Genomic DNA, 27874 nt, shown 5'->3' on the forward strand with positions numbered 1-27874 from the left:
GTACTGACACCTGTTATAACATGGATGAACTTTGAAAACATTATGCTATGTTTGAACTTTGAAAACATTATGAAAGCGCCAACACAAAAGGACAAATATTGTAGGATTCCATTTATATGAAATGTCCAGAATAAGACAAATTCATAGAGACAGACAGTAAATTAGTGATTGCCTGGAATTGGGGGCCAGTCCTAGTGATTGACTACTGAATAGTACGGGGTTTCTTTCGGGGTTGATGAAAATGTTCTAAAATTGAGTAGTGATGATGGTTGTACAACTCTGTGGATATGCTAAAAAGCACTAAATTGTATACTTTAAAAGGGCAAAATTTTATGATATGTGAATTATATCTCTTAATGAGCTCTTATAACAAGAAAAATTCCTACAAAACCATCGATGCTATATTTCAAGAAGAAGGGTAAGGATGACATAGGATAGAGAGCAAGGATGTACTTCTGTTTTTACTTAGCAAAAAAAAAAAAAATGGAAATTGAATTTTTAAAAAAGCCTCTCCTTCAATCATGTTTCTGGGAACCATTACAAGCTCTATCCCTTGGCTGACCCTGGGTGCAGGATGCATTCCCTCCAAGAGGGAACAAAGCAGAGATTCACTCCAGTGGTGAGGAGACAGACAGGCAGCTGCTTTCAGGCTGTGGGATGCATGCAGTCTGGTCTTAGGTTTCACATGCCTGGGTGTTTTGTTCTCTACCTCCATTTTGCAGGTGTGGAAACTGAGGCCTATGCTGACAGTCACGTAACCCAGATCATGCATTGGGTTCGTGGTGAATCCAGGACTCCTGGGTCTCTGACCCCCATCTTAAGCAATTTTCACTCTATCAGATTGAAGGTTCCCAGTTACAGTACAGTCTGAGATACAGTTACTGTATCTGTGAGAGTCTCAATGTCCCTTTGAGGAAGGGGGACATGGGAGGGGTCAATTCTGAGAGACAAGGAAGTCTCAGAGCAGAAGGTGCCAGCTGAGGAAGGTCTGAAGGGATCAAATGAATTGTGAAGGTGCCTGGGCGTGAGGGGGTGTGGAGAGTAGGCAGGGGGCAGGATTGAATGTCTGAGGGTTTGGAAATCCCTGGTTGTGCAGCCAGCCCTTCCCTCCATCCACTTCTAAGCTCTTCCAGCTGCTCTGCTAATTAGGGTAGTCATCCTGTCTCCTCCATCTCCAGTTTTCCATCTCCCAGAGAGCAGCCCTGAAGCCCCCTGCCCCTCCTCGCTGAGCTGGCTAACTTGAGAGAGGTCCCAGCCTGTGTCAGATGAGCCAAAGGATGTTACATCTGCAATCTGGCCTCCTTCACACATATCATTGTACCAGCAAGAATGGAGTTTGGGGCCAGAGTGCCCGCCGACAGATTCTCAATGAGGCAAGGGTTCCTTTTTTATGAGTTATTAAGCCATTTTGGCTGTGCTTAGGGTTTATGACTCCCAGCAAGTGTCACTAGGACGGGATTTAATGGGCAGAGTTAGACAGCCCTGGGCTGGGTTACAAACTGTTCGTCCCCCCACGTGGATGCACATGTCCTTTTACGACTTTAGGCTGCTGGAAAGGACTGTGCTCTTTTGGAGGGTCATTTAAGGTAATGAGCTCTGGGCAGCTTTAATTTGTGTTCCTTTTAAAACACAAGTCAACTCAGAGGGAGGATACAGCAGTGTGGAGACTAGTCTGGGGTTTTAGAACTTGGCCCTTGTGTGGGCTGGCCAGAAAGGACCTACTGAGTGCCAGGCAGTGGCCGCTTTCCCCATCGTGTTCTCATTTAATCCCACAATGAACCTATGTAGTCATCCCCACTTTGCAGATGGCAAACAGAGAGATTGGGTGACTTGCCTAAAGTCACACAGGGACTCTCCTCTGATGTGATGCCAACGTTCCAGGCCACTTGGTCTCTAAACTTACAGTCCTGACTGCCTGGCCTTTTTGCTGATTTTTCCCAGCATGTGTCATCTCCTTTGATTTACAGATTTAAAACCAACCACACACAAAAAACGAAGGCACGGAAAGGTTAAGTAACTTGCTTGAAATGATAGAGCTGGGATTCAGACCAATCAGCCTGACTTCTGAACCCACCCTCTTAACCAGTACTTTGCACTGTACTTTCTTCGAGGCCAGAGATAGTACTTTAGCCATCTTTAATCTGCCTATGTGTTAGCTCCTTCAAGTACCTGCTAATCCCTATTTGTTGAATAAGTGAGTGAGGGATGATTGGATGGGTTATAGAAGGATGGCTGGATGGGTTGGTGGACAAATGGATGCATGGATGGATGGCTAAGTGGATGGGGTGGTTGGATAGATGAATGGGTGGGTAGAGGGATGGATGCGTGAATGGGTGAGTGGATGAAAGAGTATGTAGATGGATAGATGGGTGGCTTAAAAGGCTTTCTCATATGTAATATATTGTTATACTCAAGCTATTTGAAGATAGCATCTCAGTTACGATTACAATGGGCATTTTCCACAGAACAAAGATAATGTCTATTTGCTCACTGCTGTACCACCAGTACTTATAGTTCAGAGTCTAAAACACAGAAGATTCTTAGTGGTCTTTTTTTTTTTTTTTTTGAATGACTTAAAAACCAAATAGACAGGAACTGTGCAACTAAAAATACAGAGCCTCGCAGCCTTTGCAAAGGACCCATCTCAGAGATTTATGTTGACAGACTGGTGAAATGGATGGGGTATGTCATGGTTCCAAGTCTATTTACCCAAGGGAAGAAGTGGTTGCACAGGACACAAGTTATACTAGAGCCTGTTGGAGCATTTGGGTAGAAGTTGTCAAAACATTTCTCAGAACTGTTTTCTTCCCTGTATTTGAAGATCTGGTAGCAAGTATGAAGGTTCTGTAGGGGCAGCTCTGTTGATCCTTGTAGTTTTAGAATATTTTCTTTGCTTATTAAATGAATGACTTCTGTCCAAGATCAGGGCTGTTGTTACAACTTCCATTGAATCTGCAAACGCATTGAATTATACTTGCTCTTGTATATGTGAAAGCATATTTTTAAAACAGTTTATCTCCATTTGTTGTGCTCACAATCCCAAAACAGGACAGTGAAATAAACAAATTAGAAATATCATCAGAACACCCAGACTTTTGTATCTTTTGACTTCCATTCTAGATCTTTCTTGAAAGCAAAAGTCAGAGGAAGAAGTGGAATAAAAGATCATGAGCCACATTTCTAGCCAAAGCTGAGGATGGTTGTGTATGGATGGTTGGTGGGTCAGAGTTAACCATATTTATTATCTCTGTGAGGTCTGTGGGTCTCTGATGGTGAGCAGCATAATGTTAGTCAAACTGTTATAGATTGATAATTATATGAAGTCACGCACTCTAACTTCATGCGCGTTATCACTTGGGATGAGGTCATAGTGTTAGCAAATGTTAAAAATGAGTTGACTTAAAGACCACAGTAGGTAAATAGTAGAACAGCTGTATGCAGCTAAAGCTCAGCTGGTAATGAAGAGAGCTCCCATTTAGTGAGTTATTATGTGTTGGGCACGGGTTCTAAGTGTTTTACATTTTGTAACTCATTGAATCCTCCCAGCAGCTCAGTGAATTAGGCACCCCTGAGGCCTAATGAAGTTAAACACAGCCAGTACTGGGCTGAGATGGAATTTGAACGCAGGCAGTCTGACTTGAGAACGTGAGCTCCAATCTCTGCACCCTACTGTCTCTCAAATGGAAAGTAAAATAATATCACAAACAACAAAAACAAAGACCCCCTTTTCCCTGGCAAACTGAGACCCAGCTCCACACATCAGTGCACTGTGAGAACCTGATTGGGCCTCTGTTTTCACATCTCTAAAATGGGATCAAACATAGGGAGAGGCATCCTTTGAGGCAATGTGTGTTGGCCCAGATTTGCCATGTGGCCTTGAGCCAGCCCTCTCCTCCCCTAGGGGTTTGGCTTCTATGTGTCTTCCCAGTGTCACCATGGCTCTGTTTTGTGGAATTCAACCATCTGCTTGGACTGAGGTAGTGTCTGTCCAGTGCTACCTCAGACTTCTCTGCAGCATCAAGGCCCAAGGGCACCCACTTTTGTACATCCCAGGTTGAACAGAGCCTTGCTCGACAGCCTAAGCTGTTGGGGCTGAATCCCATTGGCACCAGACTATCCCTGAACAATTCCAGCAAGAGGGTGACGCAATCAGATTGGGTTTTGAGGAGGTTCCCTCTGGCTGCTGGGTGGGGAACAGATTGGAGGCCAGCCAGGGTGGAGGCGGGGACTGGAAAGCAATGGTCACAAAGGTCCAGGCAAGAGATGGCTTGGACCACAGAGCTATCACACAGATGCCAGTGGAATTGGGGAAGACTTAAAGGTAAATTCAGGAGAGATATTGTGTTCAGGTAGTGGCTGGCTATCCAAGGAAATGCTGAGATTTCCAGCTTGCTGCCTGGACAATGGTGACACCCTTTACCCGTGGGAGGTTTGGCTGGGAATCCTTTCCTCCTTCACAGTGCATTTTAGGAAAGGCCTGGCACCTACCTTCTTTTCCTTGATAAGAACCATCCAAGGGCACACTCAACTGCTCTATCCCTCACCACTACTGGTTATCTTCCACAGAGCACAGATGGCTCCTGCTGGGGCCTAATGTAGCCGTTCCTCTTGATGGGGGACAAAGGCTCCACTCCCTGAGGACACACATGGGGCAAATTGATGCAAGAAGCCCTGGAGGGAAGGAAGCTAGGGCTCTAGGAGACTGGTCCATGCAGTCACTTTCCTGAAGGAGATTCTGAGCTCGCTAAAGCAAATGTGGTGTTCCCCAGTGGCCCCTGGCGGTGTGGAAAGGGACACTGAAGGAGGTATAGGGTAGTCCTAGAAGGGGAGGTGCTCACATGCCTTTTTTACTCCTCATTGGTAGAGGGCTTGCTGCAAAATCCACTGTTTGCTCTCATAGTTTGAAAGAAAAGGACAACAAAATTAATTCTGAAAAAGAAGAAAGAGGTCTGATCATAAGGGTAGCCAGTTGGATAGTAGAGTGAATTATGGCTCAGCCCTGGTCAGGACTTTGTGCATCTGCATGTAAGAGCAGAGCTATAGTCTCTGCCATATACACATTTTGTCCTCAGAAGGCCAGGCTGGAACAGACCACCATGTCCCTGATCTGTCTGACCTCATGGTCCTAATGTGGACCACCGGATACCTGTCCTGCTCTTGACTCAGCCCCTTGTTTCCTGGGCTCCAGGTGTTCTGGAGATAGGTATCCCTGGTATCTGGCCCAGATATCTGGCTCCTGCGGTGGTTGAGATTGAGAAAAAGCTTCAAGATGGCCCCTAGCTTCACTGTAGCCTACAGCTCAGTTTCTCTGATCCTAATGCTCCCTCCCTGACCGTGCTTCTCTCTTCCTGGCTCAGGGCCTGAGATAAGAGCAGTGTCCCTGCTCACTTGAGGTCTGGGCTTAGCATTGCAGCACCTCTAGCAAATAGGTGATCCCTCCTCTCCTCCAGTCCATCCATCCATCCATCCATCCATCCATCCATTCATTATTCTAGTACCCATTGTGGCATTCCCAGAGGGCAGAAATAAATATTTGATTAGAATTTAATAAGACCAGGGTGCCTGGGTGGTGCAGTTCGTTGAATATCTGGCCCTTGGTTTTGGCTCAGGTCATGATCTCAGGGCCATGAGGTTGAGTTTCACATCAGGCTCTGTGCTCAGCACGGAGTCTATTTGAGATTTCTCCCTCTGCCCCTCCTGCTTGTGCTTGTTCCCTCTCTCTCTCTCTCAAACAAATACATCTTAAAAAAAGAAAAAGAATTTAATAAGACCAAAAGCCTAGATTTTGAGTGTGAGGAGAAATTTTGTGAGTTATTGTCTAGGACCACATTGCCAATGGTAGGAGGGAGCTATTGAAGGTTTCCAAGTAGGAGAGGGACATGACTTGATCCCTCTTGCAGAGCAGTCACTCTGCTGGGTGGAGAGGAAGGCAGGAAGCAGAGCAAGGAGGAGGTTGTAATGGGATTAGGACCTCCTCTGTGGGGATAGTTTTGAAGTCAGAGAAAGGAGGGTTCTGCTCCAGGTTGGTTTGTCACAGGCCAAGCTCTTGGCTGCTTCCATGCCTTTAACATGCTGCTTCCCCTAGAGACTTCCCCATGCTGTCACAGAGCTCCTCCTCCTGCTCGCAGCCTCAGAGCAGCCCTCCCTGACCTGTCCAAACACTTCCCCCTTGTTATTCCCCATGAAAGCACTTCCTTCTTCTCCTTAACTGACCATAATTTATGATCATATATTCGTGGTTCCTTTTTTGAAACGGGGACCATATCTACTTTCTTTGCCACCGTGTTACCCTCTGCCTAGCTCTGTGCCTGGCATAAAGCAGGCAATCGATAAACATGTATTGAATAAATATATTTTATAATGAATGGCAATGCCTATATCATAGTCATAGTCACATACATATGAGATTGTTATCTCACCATTGCAAGTTTTCTAAGCATTGATTCTTACAGCATCAGCCAAGAAAATGAAATAGGAATCATTATTCCCCTAGGTGGAAACTGATTGTGTTTCCTGAGTTGTGTCTTGTCCATGATCTAGCTGATGACAAGGCAGGGACCAGGGTCTAGAATGCAAACCCCAGACCGCACTGTATCCCTTATTCAGGCCCAGAGGACATGGCCACCTTCGGAACAGACCCTGCTGCCTTACCATGCCAGTCCAGATTGTTGGACCAATCAAATTGAACATCTCTTGCCCTCATAGTCCTTATGTGTACCCTCTAGCATCACAACCTGCCTCATATCCAACCTAGAGACAAGTCTGTCTTAGCATCTGTAAAGGCATATAAGCAGCAAAGAGCATGGCATGTTCAGGAAACTACAAGGAGGCCAGGATGGCTGGAGTGGGAGCATATAGGGAGGTTTTGGCTTGTGTCTTGCTCAGTTCTGGGTCCCCATGGAGGGCAGGCATAGTGCTTTGCACACGGAGCACTCGTTAATGGTTTGGGGCATTATTAGGGCCCCTGGTGTATTTACTTTGCCTTTGCTGGACAGGGAGCTCTAATCTTCTCTTTGCTCTGCTCTGACTTTAGCGCCTACACGGAACCCTATAAGGTCTGTCCCATCTCCGCGGCAGCCCCCAAAGAAGACTTGTCATCGGATGAAGAGCAGGGAAGCTCGGAGGAGGAAGACAGTGTTCTGAGAGACCCCAGCCTCACCCACAAGGTAGGATGGCCCACCCTGGGCAAGGGGCCAGTGGGTTGTGGGGAGTCAGAGATGTAAAGGCTGAGAAAGGATGGTGAAGGATCCACTGCATTCTCTCTTGGTGAGGAGGGAGTTGTTTGCAAATAGCTGGCCCCAAGTTGGATACAGCGACTGTCATGGCACAACTTTAAGACATATGGCAGACACAGGGACCTGCGTTGGTGATGCCAGGATGACTGCTCCTGCTGACTTCTTGGGTCTGAGGCAGTTTGGGGCTTCCCAGAGCTCTTGTGGATGAAGTGAAATAGAGCAGCATTATTTGAATCAAGACAGACCTGGTTTCTAATGACCTCAGGCTTCTGGGCCTCAGTGTCCTCATCTGTGAAGTAGGACTCATGAGGCTGAGTTAAGAGAAGCACATGAGTTTCCTTAAGTGAAGATAGTTTTGGAATGAAAGGTGGTTTCCCAAACCTATACCGCAGTGCTTTGAGGGGATGGGGCTGAGGGAAGAGCTCTTGTTTCTCTGGAGGCAGACAGTGAGTGGGGTGCCTGCTGCGGGTAGAGACCAAGTCACAGTGGCGGCCCAGACCTCTCAATGGGCATCGGGGCATGGTGGTAATTATATATGTTCGCTACAGGGTGCATGAGAGCCTGTGCTTCACTTCCATTTGCTGGCTGATTTTACTAGTCCTTTCATTCATGCTTCTTGGAGCTCGGGTTTGTCTCGTGTTTTACCTTTGCAGATATAGAAAAGTGAAGAACTTGCCCAGGACCACACAGCTGTTACTCTGTGTCATCCAGGAAACACCATGAGGTGCCAGAGGCCAGGAATTTAGACCAAGAGGGACACCCCCACTGCAGGGAGACAGGCTAGGAAGGTTGAGACCAGCTTGGCATTTCTGGCCCATCTGCTGGATCCCTCCCTTGTCTGCAGAGGAGTAGTTGGGGAGGCCAAGGAGCAGCACCTCCTCCCTGACTGGCCTCCTTCAGGCACCACGTCCGTGTCTGTCTCCCACTCTTTGTCATTCTCTCCTTCCAAGGCTGGGGTTGATGTGTCACATTGATTAAAGACTGCTTCTGTGGAAGCGCTCAGCAGAAGGGCCTAGCACTTACCAAGCTTTGTATAAATGGTCATGTCTTTCATTTTGTTTTCACACCCTTGATTTCAGTTCATTTATCTCTCTGCACAGGGTCTTCATAGTTGCCTCCCCAGGGCTGTGGGAATGTGGAAGGGGGTTTTCCCACTTGGCTCCTCCCCACTGCAATCCACGCCTCTTTCATTTCTGACAACACGTTCCAGGTCAATACCACACCCCTGTGGTGTAGCCTGGACACAGAAATTAAGTAACTTGCCCGAGGCCGCTCTGCCAGTAATTGAAGGGGTTGGACTCAAAATCAGGTCTGGTTGGCTCCAAGCCCAGGGTTGTTTGTTTGTTTTCCTCTCACAGCCCTCTCTCTTCTTCTCTCTCCAAAAGGAACTGTTGCCTCCTTGAGGGCAAAGGAGAGGAGCTTCGAGTTGGTGGTGCCAGTTAGAGATGATTGCAGCTTTTCTGCCCTGTTCTGGGCATCCCCAAGGTCACGGAGCCCGGGGGCATAAAGATAGTTGTTGTTTGGGGTTTGGTTCCCACTTGAAGCTGGGAGTTGGGTCTGGGTAGCAGGCTGGAAAGAGCTGAAGGGCTGACAGAGCAGTGGGGTGCCCCCTGTGCAACTCTCTGTACCTCAGAGTCCCACACCTAGTGATGGCTCCCCACCAGAGCCTCTGAGTTCTCTGTTAAACCTTTCTCTGGGGCCACCGGCACCTCCTCCTCCAGCTGTGTTACCACTGGCCAGTCACTTCCCATTACAGGACCTCAACTTCCCCATCTCTCAAATGAGAGCATTTATAATCACTAGGCTGTGGGAGGGTTGAATGAGGGCACAGATGTAAAAGTGCCAGCCGCATAGTAGGGGCATAATGGCCATCTGTTGTTCTTGCCTGGGAGGCAGCGGGGGAGAGGGAGAATGGAGGGTCCTGTTTGCTCAGGACCATTGTAAAGACATGAAGTCCTAGGGCCCTGGACATTTCGTCATCCGGGTCAGCTTCCCAGCCTTGAGGTCTCCAGACCGCTGCATGGACACCCCCAGGAGCTTGTAAGAGGTGGGGGTAGCATAGGCAACAAGAGGATCAGACCCAGCTTTGACACTTGCTAGCTGAATGACCAGCAAATGGGCAATTTCTTAACCACTCTGTTCCTCTGTTACCCCTTCTGTAAAATTGGGAAAACAGTAGTGGTACCTACTTTAGTTTTGAGAGTAAATAAATCTGAGGAGATGAATACATGGCACACAGTAAAAGAACACACGAAGGTCAGAGTGGGCGGGACCGTGGGTAGGACAGGGAAGCAACCTGCTCAAGGTCCAGTAGAGTTCAGTGATGATGACAAGGTTGCAGAACTGAGGCAGCTCCTGCCTGGGACAGGGATTTCTTATGTGTCCCTGGGGCCAGAGCCACGTAGAACCAAAGGCCATCCAAAGGCAGGGTTCACAGAGGGAACAATGGTTGGAGACACTAGTATCCTGTCATTCTGAGAGCACAGAGGGAGAAGTGTGGTCTAGACTCCTCACAGCAGTTCAGTTGACCCTCGGGAGCCCAGCCCTCTCACCTACCAAATGTACTGAGCATTCGTTCCCTTCTGCCCTTGAGGCTTTCATAATGAACCATAGTGGCAATCACCTTTAAAAATCAGGTTTTCATTGCACGAGGCATGATCTACTAGATTGTCCTTGTAAAGCATGAAGTTATTACAGGTGAGGGTTAGATGACCTGAGGTACTCATTCCCAGTCGCTGTGTCCCCATGAGGCAGCTGTGGTACACAGTTTGGTGTGTATCTCTCCAGAAACTTTTCCCTGTATTGATCTACGTGTATCATTCGTTACGAGTGGGACATGGATGGTATTGTTTGTGGAGTTGTTCTTCAAGTGTGAGTCATATCAAACCATAAGAAACTTGGCATAACTTGGTTGTGTTCACTGGTATCTTAGAGAGGTTTTCACACATTGCTACATAGCATTCTAATTTTTTTTTTTTACTGCTGTATGGTATTACAATTTATGGATTTATTGTCCTTTCTGTATTTTGCCATGCCCCTGCTGAGGAACATTTATAGTGTTTCTAATTTTTATGCTCTACCAACAGTATTGCAGTGCACTTGTTCACACATCTCCTTATGCACAACACTTTTCTCTAGGGTAGATCTCAGAAAGGGATGGGTGGGTCAGAGAGGTGTGCATTTTCAATCTTGTACATGCCACCGCAGTGACCCCCAAGAGGCCATTATGGTGCACTCCCTCCTGGCAGCCCTCAATGTAGGAGAGTTCCCAAATTGTTGGGCCTTGGTGGAGATGTGAAGGGGGATTCCTAGAGGGAGCAATCTTTCCTGGTTTCCTCTTGCTGTAGAAGTTTTGGTGGTGCAGGGAAGTGGGGAGAAGGAACATTTGCTTCACCTCATTCTTTCATCTTCCACCCTCTCAGAAAATTCTCCTTCCCCAAAAGTTAAAGACCTCTCCCCTCTGTGCTTCTATATCATCAAGGGGGGAAAAGGAGCCAGATCTCCCATGTCCAGCCCCCTCAAAGGAGCAGACCTAGGGAAAATGTGAGTGATAGTGGAATTGCTTTCCAGGGGCCCCAGGAAACATTTTTGGGGTGAGCCCCACCCTTCCTAGAGTTTGATGTAAAAATAAATGAAAGGTGGTGAGCTCCACTCTTCCAGATGTTTTGAGGGCCACATCAGGAGAGAGACTTGGAGCAGGCCAGGAAGCTGAGCCCAACTGTCCACTCCTCTGTCTGATTTCTCCCTCTCTTCCACTCAGAGATATTCAGGGGGTGTGGGTTGAAGGAAAGAAGGAAAAAAAAAGGAAGAGCAAGAAGGACATAAAAATAGATCCAGCTGTGACAGGAGACAAAGGCTGCCTGGCATGTCACTCCTCCCTGACAGTGAGCCCAGTTTTCAGACTGAGACTTTTCAAGCTAAATACCAGCTCCCTGGAGACCAGCCCAGGAGTTGGTGGCCTCTCTGAGCCACCTCCTCCCTTCATCTCCTCCTCCCTTGCCTGAGTCCCATTGTCACCACACTGCCCTGATGGGTCCACCCTTGAGCCCAGGCAAAAGTTTGCCCTGTCCTCTGGAACAGGCCTGTCCTGATGCCCTCCCTGGCTGCACCCACAGTCCAGCTGGCCTAGTCTGGGACTTCTTGCTGGCCTCATGCCCCCAGGCCTTGCACCTGCCACCTCCCCTCGATCATCTCCCTGAACTCTGGTTATTTCCACTAGGCCAGGCCCCCACCTGGATTAAATGCCAACACATGGTTTCTCCATGCCAGTCTTCTCAACTCATTATGCAGCCCTGACCATTGGCTCCATGGCATGTGCTCACTCCTCCCAGTCTCTAGAAGGCCCTCCTAAATCTGTAGAAGCTTCCTCAGGCTGCAGCCTGTTCTTCCCAGAAGACAATCTGATCCCCTGGCAAACATGAACTCCCTCCTCTGCATCTTCTCTCTGTATCCTCACTCAGTTTCTCCCCATCCTTCCTCTTCAGCAGAAATTTATTTACTAAGTACTTACTGAGCACCTACTATGTACCAGGCATCCTTCCAAGGGCTTAACATACAGCAGCCCACAAGACAGGCCAGGGATTGTATGGAATCTGTCCTTCTGTGACTAGTTTTTTTCACTGAGCATAATGTCCTCAAGGTGCAGCTCGTATCAGAGTTTCCCTCCTCCTTAAGACTGTACGTACATATCACATTTTGTCAGTTTATCCATCGATGGATACTTGGGTTGCTTCTACTTTCTGGCTATTGTGAATAATACTGCTATGAACATGGTGTACAGATGTCTCTCTGAGACATTGCTTCTGGTTCTTTTATGTATGTCCCCTGAAGCAGAGTCACTAAATCATAGGATAATTCTATTTTTAATTTTTTGAGGAACCGCCATACTTTTTCCACAGCATCTGCCTCATCCTACATTCCCACCAGCAGTGTGGGAGGGCTCCAGTTTCTTAGAGAAGGCCTTTATGTGACAGGGAGGAAACCTCTCAGCAGGGAGTTGAATGGTGTGAGCCAACAAGAACTGGGAGGGTCTAGGGACAGAGAAGTCTGGACAGAGGACAGCAGCACCAAGGTGGGAAGGCGAAGAATGAGCCTCAAGAGCCAGACCAGGTCTGTAGACTGGAGTACAGGAGAGGGAGATGGGCCGCAGAGGTTCATTAGGACCTCCCTCACCCCACAGACATAGTCATGTCTTCCCCACTCCCCCACCTCCCTGACTGCCATCATCGCCCTGATCTCCATAAGCCAGGGTCTCCATGCTGTCCACCTCACACCCTGGGCTCTAGTGTTATTTTGCCTGAGGAGCTCCCTCTTCCCTTGGTTTTTACTGGCTACCTTCTGTCCTGGTTCTCTCCCTACTTCTGTGACTGTCCAACTCTATGCTTCTACATGAGGTGTCTATTTCCCAAGGCCTGAGCTCCTTCATCCTCATCTCTCATCCTGTGTTCTGCTCAGGCAGGCCATTCCAGGCCAGCGGCCAGCCCTACTCAGGTGACCTCCAGAGCTGACCTCCTGGTCTGACCCCTCTCTGCAGCCCCACACTCCAGCCTCCAGATAACCTTTTGGTCCCTTCTTGGAAGCCCCACAGATACTGTTGCCCTGCCACCCTGCCCTTATTTGCATTTTGCTTTCTATAGCTTCAGTTACCTGTGATCAACTTGATCTAAAGCAAGTGATCGGGATCCCTGGGTGGCGCAGCGGTTTAGCGCCTGCCTTTGGCCCAGGGTGCGATCCTGGAGTCCTGGGATCGAATCCCACGTCGGGCTCCCGGTGCATGGAGCCTGCTTCTCCCTCTGCCTGTGTCTCTGCCTTTCTCTCTCTCTCTCTCTCTCTCTGTGTGTGTGTGACTATCATAAATAAATAAAAATTAAAAAAAAATAAAGCAAGTGATCCTCCTTCTGACATATATTCAGAAGGCCAGTAGTTGCCGAACACCATGTCACAGCGCCCACATTGTTTATGTCACTTCATGTCATCATGTAGTAGGCGTTTTATCATCTCATTGTCCTAACAAGTACAACCAGAGTGTGTACAGTACTATAAGGTATTTTTAGGGAGACCACATTCACATAACTTATATTGCAATATATTATTGTAATTGTTCTGTTTTATTACTAGTTATTAGTGATCTCTTACTGTGCCCACTTTTTAAATTAAACTTTATCATAGGTATGTATGTCTAGAAATAAAGCATACTTTAAACAGGCGTACCCTGTTTGTTACACTCCACTTCATTATACTTCACAGATACTGCATTCTTAACAAATTGAAGGTTTGTGACAACCCTGCATCGAGCAAGTCTTTTGGCACCATTTTTCCAGCAGCGCTTATTCACTTTATGTCTCTGTCACATTTTGATAATTCTCACAGTGTTTCGAACTTTTCATCATTATTGTACTGATTATGATGATCTGTAATCAGTGATTACAACTCAACATTTTGTAGCAAAGTATTTTTAATTATGGTATGTACATGTCTTTTAGAGTAATGCTACTCACACTTAATAGAATACGGTATAATATAAACATAACTTCTATGCACTGGGAAACCAAAAACTGTATTTGACTCGCTTTACTGTGGTATTTGCTTTATTATAATGGTCTGAAAAGACCCACAGTATCTCCAAGGTATGCACATGTGAGGCTTGGCGAACTATCTGTGGTTTTAGGCATCCACTGGGAGTCTTGAGATATATCCCCCAATACTAGGAGGGTTTACTGTGCCTCCAACTCAGCATATCCCAAGCTGAACTCTGCATCTTCCCCATCATGTCAGCCTGCTTCTCTTCTTGTATCTGCCATTTTGGGTGTTGGCACTAGATTCTAAAGATTTGAAATCCGGGCAGCCCAGCTGGCTCAACGCTTTAGTGCTGCCTTCAGCCCAGGGCCTGATCCTGGAGACCTGGGATCGAGTCCCATGTCGGGCTCCGTGCGTAGAGCCTGCTTCTCCCTCTGCCTGTGTCTCTGCCTCTCTCTCTCTCTGTGTCTCTCATGAATAAATAAATAAAATCTTTTTAAAAAATAATTTAAAAATAAAGATTTGAAATCTCTGGCATTTCATCTTCTATTACCATGTGTTAATCGTAGATCAAAAAACTCAACAAACTCCAAGGCCTTTGGCCAGGCATCCTGAAGGATTCAAAAACAAGTTTCATCTGTTCTTCAGACCTGAGCTCAGGGTCTTTGCACTTGCAGTTGCCTCCACCTGAAGCTCTCCTCCCATCCTCTGTAGAGCCGGCTAAGGGTTCTTCTACATCCTCAGAGAGGTCTCCCCTGCTCATTCTGCAGTGCTCAGTTACAGCATTCCTGTCTACTTCCTTCCTCATACTTATCTCAAGCTGTGATTATGTCTTTCTTTTTCTGCTTTACTTACATGCCCTTTGCCTTTCCCTGTAAGAATAGCTCCAAGAGGGCAGGACCACCTTCTTTATTTGTAAAGACTTTTTTTTTTTTGTCTTTTTAAAAAAAATTTTTATTTATTTATTCATGAGAGACACAGAGAGCGAGAGAGGCAGAGACACAGGCAGAGGGAGAAACAGGCTCCACGCATGGAGCCTGAAGCCGGACTCCATCCTGGGACTGCGGGATCATGCCTGAGCCAAAGGCAGATGCTCAACCACTGAGCCACCCAGGCATCCCTATAAAGATTTTATTTATTTGTGTATTTGAGAAAAAGAAAGCTCATGAGTGTCAGGGCAGGGGCAGGGAGGGACAGAGACAGAGGGAGAAGCAGGCTTCCTGCTGAGCAGGGATCCCAATGCAGGGCTCAATCCCAGGACCCCGAGGTCATGACCTGAGCCAAAGGCAGAGCTTAACTGACTGAGCCACCCAGGTGCCCCCAGGACCACACTTCTGTTCACATTTGTGTTCTTATTGCCTGGCACATAAAATAGTGCTCAGTAAATATCCCTGAAAAAAAAAACTAATAAATAAATGAATACATTAGACTCAGTTCCTGCAGTCAAGTAAGGAAAACAAACTTAGATGCGTGACAGTTTAGTAAAATGAAAACACTTGTTTGGTCCTATATAATTCACTTTGCACAGTGAAGAGGCTGAGCTGGGAGCCAACCCAGCTTCTTACCAGCTCCCCAGTAACCATGTAGAAGCTGTGACAGTTCAGCAGAGTAACACAGGAGACGTTTCAAAGCAGTGTGAGTAGAGGGAGGATGAGAGATACAGTCACTCAGAGGTCCTAAAGCAGTCAGGGCACCTGCATGTCCTACACCCCTTATTCAGAGTCCTGGTGGAGCCAACAGGTTGGGTGTGGAGACAGTTAGGATGCCCCGACCCTAAGAGAACTTCTTCTGTGGCTAATTTTCCTCTCTGCTATGTCTACATGTACCCCTGGCCCCAGCATGGGATTGGGGCCACCATCACACTCATCCTCCCTTTCTCCTTCCTGGCTCCATGGCAGCTACTCTGTATACCTAGTGTGCAGCCCTGCCGTCCAGAGTTGGACATGTAGGCCTGCAGCACCCCAGGCACTCCCCAGACTCACCGCATTAGGATCTGCCGATTCTCTAGATCCCCTGCAGTATATGTCTGTTCACTGAAGTTTGAGCTCTGGCCTGTGTACGTCAGCCAGCCAGTCTATATGAAGCCCTCACAGGACCCTCTGCCCTTGGAGGTGCCAGGAAAAAAAATCCACTGGGGTGCCCAATCATGGGGCACTCACAGCCAAGGTGGGAAATGACAAAGCTGCTGACATGATAGTCTCTAAACCTTACCTTTGTGTTTTATGTTCTTTTCGGAATGTTTTATCTCATTTATAAACAGTGGCTGTCTGTGAGATAGAACAGTTGTGGGGCAGCCCCTTTGTCCTCAGCTGTGTGAGTTAAGCTCCAAACAGTGTAAGTGGCCCAAGTCTTAAGAGTCAGGGCAATCAGGGAGGCTTCCAGGAGGAAGTGAGGCCTTAGTTCTTCACAAAGGGGAATAGGATGTGGTTAAGTGGAAAGGAGAAGGAGAGTACATAGGAGGCACAAACAGCATGGAATCCAGCCAGTGACTGGCTTCTTGAGGTCATGGCTGGTCCTTTCTTGACAAATGAGATGGTGAGGACAGGAAGACTATATGAGCCATGTACTAGCAATGTACTGGCCTTTCAAACTGAGAACTTGCCAATCGCAGTTATGACCACTCTCTTAGGATTCTAGAAGCTGAGAGAGCTGACAGGAGCATTTTGATGTCACTTTGTTTTGTTTTGTTTTTCATTGTGGTAAGAACACTTCACATGAAATCTACCCTCTTAATGTCCATTGACAGTTGAATGGGTAAACAAAGTGGGCTCTGTTCGTACAATGGAATATTATTCAGCCTTGAAAAGGAAGGAAATCCCGCTACATGATACAGCATGGATGAACCTGGGGGATATTGTGCTAAGTGAAGTAAGCCAGTTGCAGAGGGACAAATGCTGCATGATTCCATTTCCATGAGGAATCTAGAACAGTTGAAGCAGAGAGTGGAATGATGGTTGCCAGGGGCTGAGGGAGAGGGAAATTGAGAGTTGCTATTCAATGGGTATAGTGTCCCAGTATGCAAGGGATTGCTGTGTCTTACAGGAAGGAAAACTAAAGCTCATAGAGAAGCCATTGCTTGCTGGAGATTATTCAGCAGATTTGAGGCAAAGTCTGGAGTAAAAATCAGGTTTCCTGGTCTCTCACTCAGGGCCTTCCCAGATAACATGCTATTTATATGATTGTATTACAAACTGCATCCAGAACCAAAGATTCCTTCCAAAACTAAAAGTTTTTTAAAGCATCTAGGCTAAACCCAGACTCACACTAGCCTGACTTCAGGAACTAGAACTAGACAGGTGTCAACATGAACTAGAGGCAGCCACTTGGTCCTGGGGGAGTCGGGGGACTTCTGTTTGGTCCCACCTTCTCCCTGCCCTCCTCCTGGCAGGTGTTGCATCTCTTTCACCATCCTTATCCCTTCTCTGCCTCCTGCGGGAGCACAGGTGATGGCTGGAATAGAAATGTACCATGTCTCCCTGAGCTCCTGTCTCTGAATTTCCCAGTGGTTACTGAAAGCTGCACTGGAAATCCTGACCTGAATTCCAAGGGGAAGGACGTTGTCTGTGACAGTGGTCCCTGGAGGAACTTCAGAGACTGTGCTTTCCAGGAATCTGGTGCCACCTGCGAGTCCTGAGCACTCTCCCTTCTCCAGATGTGACCTGAGAACTCTCCAGAGAGCCCCCTCCCTGGGACCCTCACAGGATTTCCCGAGGGCTTGAAACAGCCAAAGAAGGCAGCCCCTCCTCTGTCCAGATGAATTTTTCTTTCAGTGGCATGTGTGGCTGAGGAGGTTGGCAAAGATGGAGCACCAGGATGCCTACCTTGGTGCCCTGCCCTCACGCAGGTTTAATATGTGACTTAGAGACACTTTTGGAGATTGCAGGGAAGTTTTGGCACAGGGACTGGCGGGAGCCAGAGATGGGGAAAAACAAGGTGTAAAATTGAGTTCCATGGGGCATGGAGGGATGCAGGAGTGGTGTCTGGAAACGGTCTCTATGCTGAGTCACAGGCAAAGGGTAGGACTTATCTGTGCCTCAGTTTCCTCATCTGTAAAATGGAGGTAATAAGAATAGTACCTTGCTCATGGGTTTTTGAGAGGATTTAGTGAGAATACATGGAAAAAGCTTAGAGCCATTCTTAGCATATACTAAGTGTTCAATGAATGCTAGCTGTTCTATTATTAAGTAGGTATTATTATTACCACCACTGTGTTACAGATGGGGCTCAGAGAAGAGAAATCACTTGTTCAAGGGCATAAGTGTAGGAAGGGGTGGAGGCCAGGATTTGAACTCAAGTCTTGTGACCATAGACTCTCAGCATCATGCTGGATCATAAGTCTTTCTGCAAGTGCCAGGGAGCCACAGGAGCCACTCAGGGCCACAAGTGACAGCAGAAGGCAGCTTCCATGACTGAGAATGGATTGGAGTAGGTGAGAGACTGGAGCTCCTGAGAGCTAAGAGACAAGTTCAGTTGAGGGTGGAGGGATGCTAGGAGCTCCAAGATAAGGACCAGACAGCTCATCGCTTCCGAGGACTGAGTGTGGAGAGGGCCCAGGCGAGGCGGAGTGTTTATACCTGTGGACCAAAGTCATCTGAGAAGGAGGTGTCAAGGAGCTAAGAGGCCAAGGGTCCTGGTGTGGAGAGTGGAGTGCCCCAGTAACCAAGGATAGGGAGAACTGAGCCAGGACATGGGGCTTAGCCAGGGACTGACAAAGACAAGTGTGGAAAGAAAGAGGTGGCTGTTTAAAGGCAAGTATGAACCCAGGAGGCCTGTAAGCAGAGAAGGTGGTGAGCAACTAGGAGCTTTGGGGATAGTTTCTTCCTCTTCTGCAAAGTAGGACCTTGTGGAGAAGGACCATGTGGCTCCTGGGCCTCCTTGGGGCCATTTTGAGGGCTTCTCACAGTAGTAATAATTACTGTGACTGTTAAACAGTGATACTGATGCCTCCCTCCTCTGTGGCTCTTCACCGAGAAGAGCTTTTCCACCTACAGTCTTGTATGAGCCTTGCAACAGCCTCTAAAATAGCCGTTCTCAAAACCTTTTGGTCTCACACCTCTCTCCTCCTAAGACTGATTGAGGACCCCAAAAAGTTTTTGTTTCTATGAGTTTTATCAGTAAGCATTTACATGAAAAAGTAACACTGAGAAAAATTTTAAACATCTTTTAATTCAATTAAAATTAACAATTATAGGTCCAATTGATGTTAACATAAATGGCCTTTTTTATGAAGAATAACTTTTCAAAAATACTTAGTGAGGGGTGTGACATTGGTTTCCATTTTTGCAAATTTTCATATGTCTAGCTTCCTAGAAGACAGCTGGCTTCTCCCAGCTGCCTCTGTGCTCAGTCTGTTGGAATTGTTTGAGCCAGCTTCACAGATTAGTCAGAAAAGGGAGATAGAACCCCAGAGGTTCTCAGGCCACACTTGGAGAACTCTTCTAGAAGGAAGCTAAGCACTCACATTTAGTAGCTGGAGGAGGGCAGCCCTGGTGGCCCAGCGGTTTAGCGCTGCCTTCAGCCCAGGGTCTGATCCTGGAGACCCGGGATCGAGTCCCACATCGGGCTCCCTGCATGGAGTCTGCTTCTCCCTCTGCCTGTGTCTCTGCCCCCCCACCCCCCGTGTGTCTCTGATGAATAAATAAATAAAATCTTTAAAAATAATAATAATAATAGCTGGAGAAACAGGCATGGAGACAGAGGACTAGGACTCCTAGCTCTTCCTTTGACTGCTACCAGGAGGGCAGCCTGAAGGACTAGCCCTCCCAACCTGGTCCCAGAATAGCCAGGGTTGACCGGCTGGTTTGCCTGAGGCCTGTGGAGGAAGTGCAGGACTAGGCGGCCCTGGGGAACAGGGAAGATAAGCTGCTTTGGCCTTGGGCAGAAGGGCCAGCAGCAGCCTGATATAACACCCACAGCGTCAGCCTGAGAAATGTGATAGTGCAGGCCCTGGCGCCCCCAGCCCCCACACTCCTGGGAGGAACCCTGTTCCCAGAAGTCTGTCCCTGGACACTGCCGTCAACCTCAGAGTTCATTTCCTGGTTAAACAAACATCTATATTAAATGGCCCGGTTGGGCAACGCCCAGTAGCAGCTTCTGAGGAGAGACTCAGGCACATGGCCTGCCAGGCCCCCTTCTTGTCCGGCTGATGAAGACACATCCATCATCAGCAGAGTCACTAAAGCAGGACAGCCCCGTGTGTTCCACCCAGAGTCTGCCTGTCTGGCAGGAGGGGTTGGGAAGGACGTGCAGAGTGGCCCGTGCCCAGCCCCACCAGAAGTCTGCCCCTCACAGCTTTGAGATTGTAACAATGATAATGGTGACAACTCTGAAAGTTGGGTGAGCCTGACCATGCCCATCCATCATCTCATCGTCTGGTCCTTGCAGGGTGGGAGTGCTGACCCCGTCTTCTGGATGAGGACGCAGAGGCATCAGAGAGGGGCTTACCCTCAGCCAGATAGCCACTTATGGCCTGGCTAGGATGTGAGTCTGGGCATCCTGAATTCTAGCATAGCTCTTTCCTGTGTACCATGGTAGGTACTGCTCTGAGGGTCGGAGACCAGAGAGAACTGAATCAGGATTATCCTGGGTCCTTCTGGAGTGCCAGACTCCTGCTACCACCTTTCCAGAACAGGTGAAGAATAGGTGTTTCCCAATTTGAAAAACCCTGCCATCCATAATGAGCAGAGATGCCATCTACCAAGTGCTTACTTTGTGCCAGACACACTGCTGGGTGAAGTGCTTAGTTGTTGAAGCTAGACTACCCGGTTTTGAATTTGAGCTCTGCTACTTACTAGCAGTGGCAAAGGACTTACTTGGGGCAAAGGATAGGACTTAGCTGTGCCTCAGTTTACTCATCTGTAAAATGGAGATAATAAAAATAGTACCTTGCTTATAGGTTGTTGGGAGGATTCAGTGAGATTACATGTGAAAAGCTTAGAGCTGTTCTTAGCACATACTAAGTGTTCAATGAATGCTAGCTGTTCTGTTATTAAGTAGGTATCATCATCATCATCATCATCACCACTGTGTTACAGATGGGGCTCAAAGAAGAGAAATCACTTGTTCAAGGGCATAGGAGTAGGAAGGAGTGCAACATGGGATTTGAACCCAAGACTTGTGACCCCAGAGCACAGGCTCAGCATCATGGTGGATAACAAGTGAGAATTGAATCACAGGCCCCTGGAAGATAGGAGATCATCTTGTCTTCATTTTATTGGAGAAGAACTTGAGCTGGGGATCTCCTGACCCCTGTCCTTTACAAAGTCATTCTATTGATGGAAGCATAACCAAAGGGTTTCTTAGCTGTTAAGGCCTGTCCTGGCAGCATATATTTTCCATTGCGAGGGTTTTGTTTACAAAGCCTTTTGCAAAAAAAAAAAAAAAAAAACAAAGCCTTTTGCATGTGGGACTCTGCAGGAGCCCCTGCTTGGAAGGAGTGAGCTACTCTTGTCCACAGAGCCCCACACTAGCCCTGCAGAGGCAGAAGGCAGACAGTGAGTCATGATTCGGCGCCTGTGGGAGGGCGGGAGGCCAGGTGAGGCTGGAGGCCTCCGCAGGCCTCACTATTTCCCCTGCTGCTCCATGGATGCTGTGACAGCCCGCCAAGAGGCAGCAGTGAGATACAGGAGGGAGAATGATTGAGGGCCCAAGTTCTGCCCTATTTGGGTGGCCCTGGCAAGAGCAAAATCTCCAAAAACACTGTGTTTCTTAGTCAAGAAACTATGAGGGTTGAAGCAGCCAGAGAAGGGAACTCATTTATTGAATGCCTACTGTGTGCCGGGCACAGTATCTCATTTCAATTATTTATTCAGATGTTGATTGAACATCTGTGTGCAAGGATAGCATCAGGTAGTGTGGCTGCTGTAAAGAAGAGCACAGCAAGATGAAAGGTTATACCAAGTGGCTCTCACCCAGGGGTAAGATTGTGCCCCCACCTGCACTGCAGAGGACGTTCGGGAATGTCTAGAGACATTTTTGTTTTCACAACCTAGAGTGGGGTCTTTTTTTTTTTTTTTTGAAACCCCATGGGTTGGGGTCTTGACCATAACACTGTATAGTTGCTCTCCCAATAGTTAGTGAGTTTCTGGTCATTAGAGTAGATCATTCACTTGACCACTGTCTCCTAGAGTTTAATAACACACAGGTTCAGGATAGAAGGGAATTTAGAGGTTACTTTATTCACACATGGGGAAACTGAGGCCCAACCTCAGAAAGTGGCTTGTGCACATAATACCAAAAGGCAGTGGTGGAGCTGGAACCAGAAGCCAGGTGTCCCATCTGAGTGCCCTCTGCTCCACCGATAGCCACCCCACCCCTAGCCTTACCTGCGCTTTCCTGTCATCAACTATCTATTCTTTCAGGCTACCCCACAGTGTCTTTGCTCTTCTGGGTGCCAGCCAGCAGCTGTGTCTGATATCTGGCAGGTTCAGGGCCACAGAGGAAGGGCCTGCTAATGGCAAAAGGACCAGCCAGGCATCTGCCTCAGCCCCCCCCACCCATCCTTCCTGTTTATAGACATCATCTCAGTTATTCCCAAATCTTACAGGTACAGAAGTTGGGCCTTAGATGATTTAAATGGCTCACCTTCTGAGGTCAGCCAGGATAGTTAGTGCTTCCCAAGTGGAACAAACACTTATTCTTTCTTTCATTCACTCATTTAGTTCTTTCAGTCAACAAAAGCAAGCCTATTATATGTGAGGCACTGGCCATGCAGGGGTGAAGTTTATGGTTCCTGCCCTCCAGGAGAGACATAATTGGCATCCCGAGAATAGGATGCCCCAGAAAGGATACTTGAACCAGCTGGTTCAGGGAGGGGATCCAAAAGGGCTCCTTGGAGGAGGTGATAGATACCATGGTAAGTCTTGAAGGATAACTGAGAAATAGCCAGGCAGAGAAGGAGAAAAGGACACCAAGGGGACAGAACATGCAAAAAGAGCTCCCTGTGCGCCAAGAACCACAGGTTATTCACGGTTGCTAGGCCTGTTGATGGAGGCCAAGATCACACAGTCGTGATTGTGGCCACATATTGAGCACTTACTATGTTTTGGGCAGTGTGCTGAGCATTAGCTCAACAACCTTCTGAGTTAGATGGTCTCAATACCACACTGGCAGAAAAGGAAGCCATGAGGTTGAAGATTTCACAACTTGGAGTTCCTTCTGTAAACCTGATACTGTTGGAGGTGGGGTCTCCCTTCCCCTCTCTGAATTGGTGTTGTCCCTCCTGATCACTCTTCCCTCTTGCAGATGGAAGGACAGTCCAGAGCCCACGTCATCGCACAGGAACTGCTGTCTTCGGAGAAAGCGTGAGTTCCCAAGCAGCTGCCTGTGGCCTTGAGCTTGTTCACAGAACATCGTCCCTCCCTGGCTTAAACAGGATGGCAATTAATGCAAACTCAACCCTCTTTCCCTCTGCAGATATGTGGAGATGCTCCAGCACTTACATCTGGTGAGTTAATCATTTCCATTCTCCAAAACTAATTGCCCTTTTTCAAGGCTGTGATAGAAGAGACAGAAAAGCAGTGAGGAGACAGGTGATTTCGATGAACAGAGGCTTGGCAGCAGACAGATGTCCAGCAAGGCTTTTCGTGGACATCTGTCTCTTGATTCTTGTGCTTCAGGGGATGAATAACACCATGCTCTCCATGGCTATGTCTCCCTGCCCATGTGTATGGGGGGGGATGTGCTGAGGTTTCTGAAAGGGTGTTTGCAGTTTCCTTAGCTCTCTTGCTAAGAAAAGCAGGAGGAGGATAGTTTTTGTTCTGGGTCATTGCTCTGTGTGTGAGTTTAGGTGTGTGTGTGTATGTATGTGTGTGGGTGCATGAGTGTGTGTGTGTGTATGTGTGTACATGTGATGTATGTTTAGGTCTGTATGGAGGAGATATGTTAGCACAATGACAGAGCAGCTTGAGTATAGAGAGGCTTTCTTAGTCATCCTAACACTGGGGCAATGACACCTGAGCCAGTGGAGAGGAGATCCTCTGGACTTTCAGAGGAAAGGAGGCCAGACCTGAGGACTTCCTGGGTATCAGGCACTGCCACCCTTTACAACCCACAAAACTGCCTGGAAGGTCTTCTCTGCAGTTAGATCAGTTCAGTTCAACAAACATTTTTGAGCACTTACTATGACAAGAGCTGGAAAATAGAAAGTCAAATCAGACAGGCTCTTTCCCAGGAGCTCCCTGGCCAGTGAAGGACACAGATTAGAAAATGAGTAATCATCTGGAATACAGGGGAAGGGACTGACAACCTGGGGAAATCTAGACAGGCTTCCCTGAGGTGGTGACTTTTGGGATGAGTCATAAAGAGGGGTGAGGGAAGAGGGTACAGCAGAGATGTCGGAAGTGAGGGAACATTGAGAGCATCTGTTCCTTGAGATCTCTAAGCTATTTCCAGTCCCCTAGTAGTTTAGCATCTGATTGCACACTGTTGGGCATTGCTCACCATGTCTATCCAAGAACATCAGAGTTGGGAATGTCTACCCTGGACATTTTGTCTGTGGTGATATGGAAGCCCCAAGAGGGTGACTAAGCCAGGTGAACACCTTATATTCCCAGTGCACTGTCATGTATTAACGCTACATCTCCCAACTGCCTTTGGAGTTCTTTGTGGGAAAAACCTCTCTGGATGCAACAGAGCACCCAGCACCAAGCCCGGCCTCTTGCTGAGTCCAGCTGAGGTTCTTGTCAGTGACATCACCCTAGTGTCACATTGCTGTGTGAGCAAGGGCACTCAGGTCCCCAGAAGCAAGACAGAGCACTACTCTGGTCTCTGCACCCAGCCCCTCATTTTTGCACTTTAGAATGAAAGCTTTATGTGCATTATGAAACCCAAAAGCCCTCTGGTATGAAATATACCACCCTCTTACACCTAAAAGATCTCTTTAGGAAGGGCAGGAAGAGTCACTTCCATTTTTAGTTCTCTCTCCCTTGCCTCTGAGCTGGCAGCATGACAGAGAGGCTGGGCTTTTTGTTTTATGACTTTGTTAAGAGGGTTTTAACTGGGAAACTTCCATCTGTGTTTGCACTACTTCCTGCCAGTTGGAAAGATGCTGAAACCGCTGGTAATCCATAATAATATCCTGAGGAGAAAAAAAAAAAGAGCCCATAAAACTCACAACTCATAAGCTAGTTTCGGGAAATTGTGGTCCAGAGCTACATTTATGACGGTCAGTGTGTATGGGGACAGAAGTGGCAGGAGACCCCCAATTTGACTCCCAAGTCCTAGCCAGGGACATGAATCTTAAGGAGACCTGTAAACTTTGAGACATTCTCCACCACTCCCAATCTGGATCTATTCCTGATTGCAAAAAGTGGCAGGTTCTCTCTCAGAATTCCTTCTTATAGATTTGATGCTATTGAAATTCCAAGACTGCTCAGTGATGGGAAGAGCTGACCATGCATTCTGAACCTCCCCGGCTAGAAAGGTCTCTAGCTCCATTATGTTGTTTTGAGGGGTGGTAGGGTAGCCCCTGGTCTTCTCTGTTTGGGAATTCGACCCTGTGCTTGTGAAATGGTAGATAGACCTAACTCAGGGATTACTAAAAGTTCTGATCATCCAAAATTGAATCCTAGTGGTCAAGAGCCTGTTTTTGTGTATTCTATTAACTAAGAATGGATTTGATAAATTTTATTTATTTATTTATTTATTTATTTATTTATTTATTTATTTATTTATAAGATTGTATTTATTTATTTGAGGGAAGGAGCATGAGTAGGAGAAGCAGAGGGAGAGGGAGAAGCAGATTCCCCACTGCGCAGGGAGCCTGACTCAACTGGGCTCCATCCCAGGACCCTGAGATCATGACCTGAGCCAAAGTTAGCCACTTAACCAATTGAGCTACCCAGGCACACCTATATGGTTTAAATGTTTGTTTAAAAATGGCAAAGAAGATGCATCAACTATACTTCAAATAAAACGATGTAAGAATTTTCAATATATTCTGGATATTAGACCCTTGTCAAATACATAATTTGAAAAAAAGTGAAGAATATATGACTGAGACTGTATGTGGTCCACAAAGTCTAAAATATTTATTATGTGGCCCTTTACAGAAAAAGTTTACTGACTTCTGGGTTAAGGACTGTCCCTTCTATCCTTCCAGGAACTCAGTCATAAATGCATTCATCCCCCTGCCCATCCATCTGTATAATCATATTCTCACCCACTCATGTAGCCAGCTTTTCAACCACTCTTCTGTCCTTTAATCTGTCTGTGCCCCCTTTGGTGTATATCTGTGCTCCCATTCATAACCACCCTCAATTCACCCACTATTCAGAGGCCCACCCATCCTCCCATCCGGGCATGCATGCATCCATCCATCTACCATCCCATCTACCCATCCATCCATCCCTGTATCCCTCTGGCTTACTCCTGTTGGATGGGACATCACAGGATTTTTACAGTGCCTGTGGCACTGAGATGGGCCTTCAAGCCCATCTTCAAGATAAATAAGGCCCAGAATCTGCCCTTGAATATGGGTCTCTTTTTTGTGGGGGAAAAGGTTGAAGTAGGGAGGAAAATAAGTAAACAGTCAGTTATGCTACTCTGGGGTAAGTATAATTTGCACAATTATAGTTTTGTGCAAAATCTGCAGATGCATAGGGAAAGTAGAGACTTATTCCCCTTTGGGGTATCTAAGAAGATTGGCAGAAGAGGTGCCCTAAGATGGACTTTGAAGGAGCCCAGTGGAGGAGGGTACATAAGGCAGGTGGGCAGCATGGAAATGCTCACAGGCCTGAAGGTACATGATATGTCTGGAGAATGATGCATCATCATACATGGTTAGAACATGGATAAGTTTGAAAAGGCAGGTGGAATTGGGGGACAAATGATTAGTCCAAAAACCAAGCATAAATCCAGGCCACGGGCTTTATGCTTTTTCTTATATGTGATTTGTTATAGACCTTGAACAGCTATGGCCTGTGGACACCTTCAGTGCTCTGCTAATTCATCTACAAAACAATCCCTCCCTAGCAAAAGCTGAAAATCCCTACCATGAGTTCCTCTTTTGGGCTAAGGCATTGAAGGCCTTTTCAGAAGCCAGTGTGCCAACTAGGAGAGGTGACCCTGGAGGTTATCACCGTCTGATTCCCTGAGAGAAGCTCCCTTCTCTAAGACGTCCTGTACCATCTGATTTGATCGCTATCTGCCTTTCTGGTACTGACTCCTATCACTTTTGTTGTTTGCTCCAGCCACTCTGACCTTCTCACTCTTCTTTACATACTACAAATACATTTCCATTGCATGGCTTTTGCACTTGCTTTTCCTGCTGCTGGCATGTCCTATCTGTGATCTTCTAATATCCAGTTCCTCCTTCTCATTCTGATGTCAGCTCAAAGAAGTGGTGCCCAAAACTTAGTGGCATAGAACAAGCATGTTATTATACTTGCAAATTCTTTGGACCAGGAGTTCGGACAGAGCAAAGTGGGGAGAATGTGTCTCTGCTCCCCAGTGTCTGGGGAGGACTTCAACATTAAGGGCAACTTGATGGCCAAGGGTTAGAATCACTCTAAGTTTCATCATTCAGGCTGGTAGTTAATACTGGCTATTGTCTGAGACCTCGTTTGAGCTGTTGGCCAGAACATTTACTTGTGGCTTCTCCATGTGGTCCCTCTGCATGGGTAAGTTTGGGCTTCCTCACAGCATGGTGGCTGGATTCCAAGACTAAGTGTCCCAAGAGAGAGCCAGGAGGAAGTGCGTGGCATTTTTATGACCTAGCCTTAAGTCACGTAGCACCACTTCCACCATACTTTGTTAGTGGAGACAGTCACAAAGGTCTACCCAAGTTTACAGGGAGGGGATATAGTTTCCAGCATCAATGGGGGAAATATCAAGCTTACATTACATAATGACCATGTGAGATAGGAGATATTGTTATGAGCCATTTGGGGAAAATACAATCTACTACAGAAGCCTTTTCTAATCATTCTATGTCAGTTAAAAACTGTCTTCAACTGCTAACAATAAAAACCCAGTTATGATAGCTTAAATAATTTAAAGGCGATTCTCTCATGTGAAATAAGACCAGAAATAAGAGATCTACGTCAAGTTTAGCAGCTCCACAAAGTATCAGGGACCGAAGTTTCATCTTTCTGTTACATCCATTTCCGAGGTTCCTCATGAAC

General features: G+C 47.1%; 1 protein-coding gene across 5 annotated transcripts in view; it reads left to right on the plus strand.

Moving 5' to 3' along the window:
• The window catches only part of FGD5 (FYVE, RhoGEF and PH domain containing 5), a 126113-nt gene that overhangs the window by 49767 nt on the left and 48472 nt on the right, over positions 1-27874 (plus strand). For all 5 annotated transcript variants that reach the window (XM_072785021.1, XM_072785019.1, XM_072785017.1 and 2 more), the window contains exons 3-5: positions 7034-7166; positions 22995-23053; positions 23166-23196. In XM_072785021.1, the coding sequence (XP_072641122.1) occupies positions 7034-7166; positions 22995-23053; positions 23166-23196 (223 nt within the window). The remainder of the gene's footprint in view (positions 1-7033; positions 7167-22994; positions 23054-23165; positions 23197-27874) is intronic.

Source organism: Canis lupus, chromosome 19 (genome assembly GCF_048164855.1).
Source record: "Canis lupus baileyi chromosome 19, mCanLup2.hap1, whole genome shotgun sequence".
Classification (NCBI taxonomy): domain Eukaryota; kingdom Metazoa; phylum Chordata; class Mammalia; order Carnivora; family Canidae; genus Canis; species Canis lupus.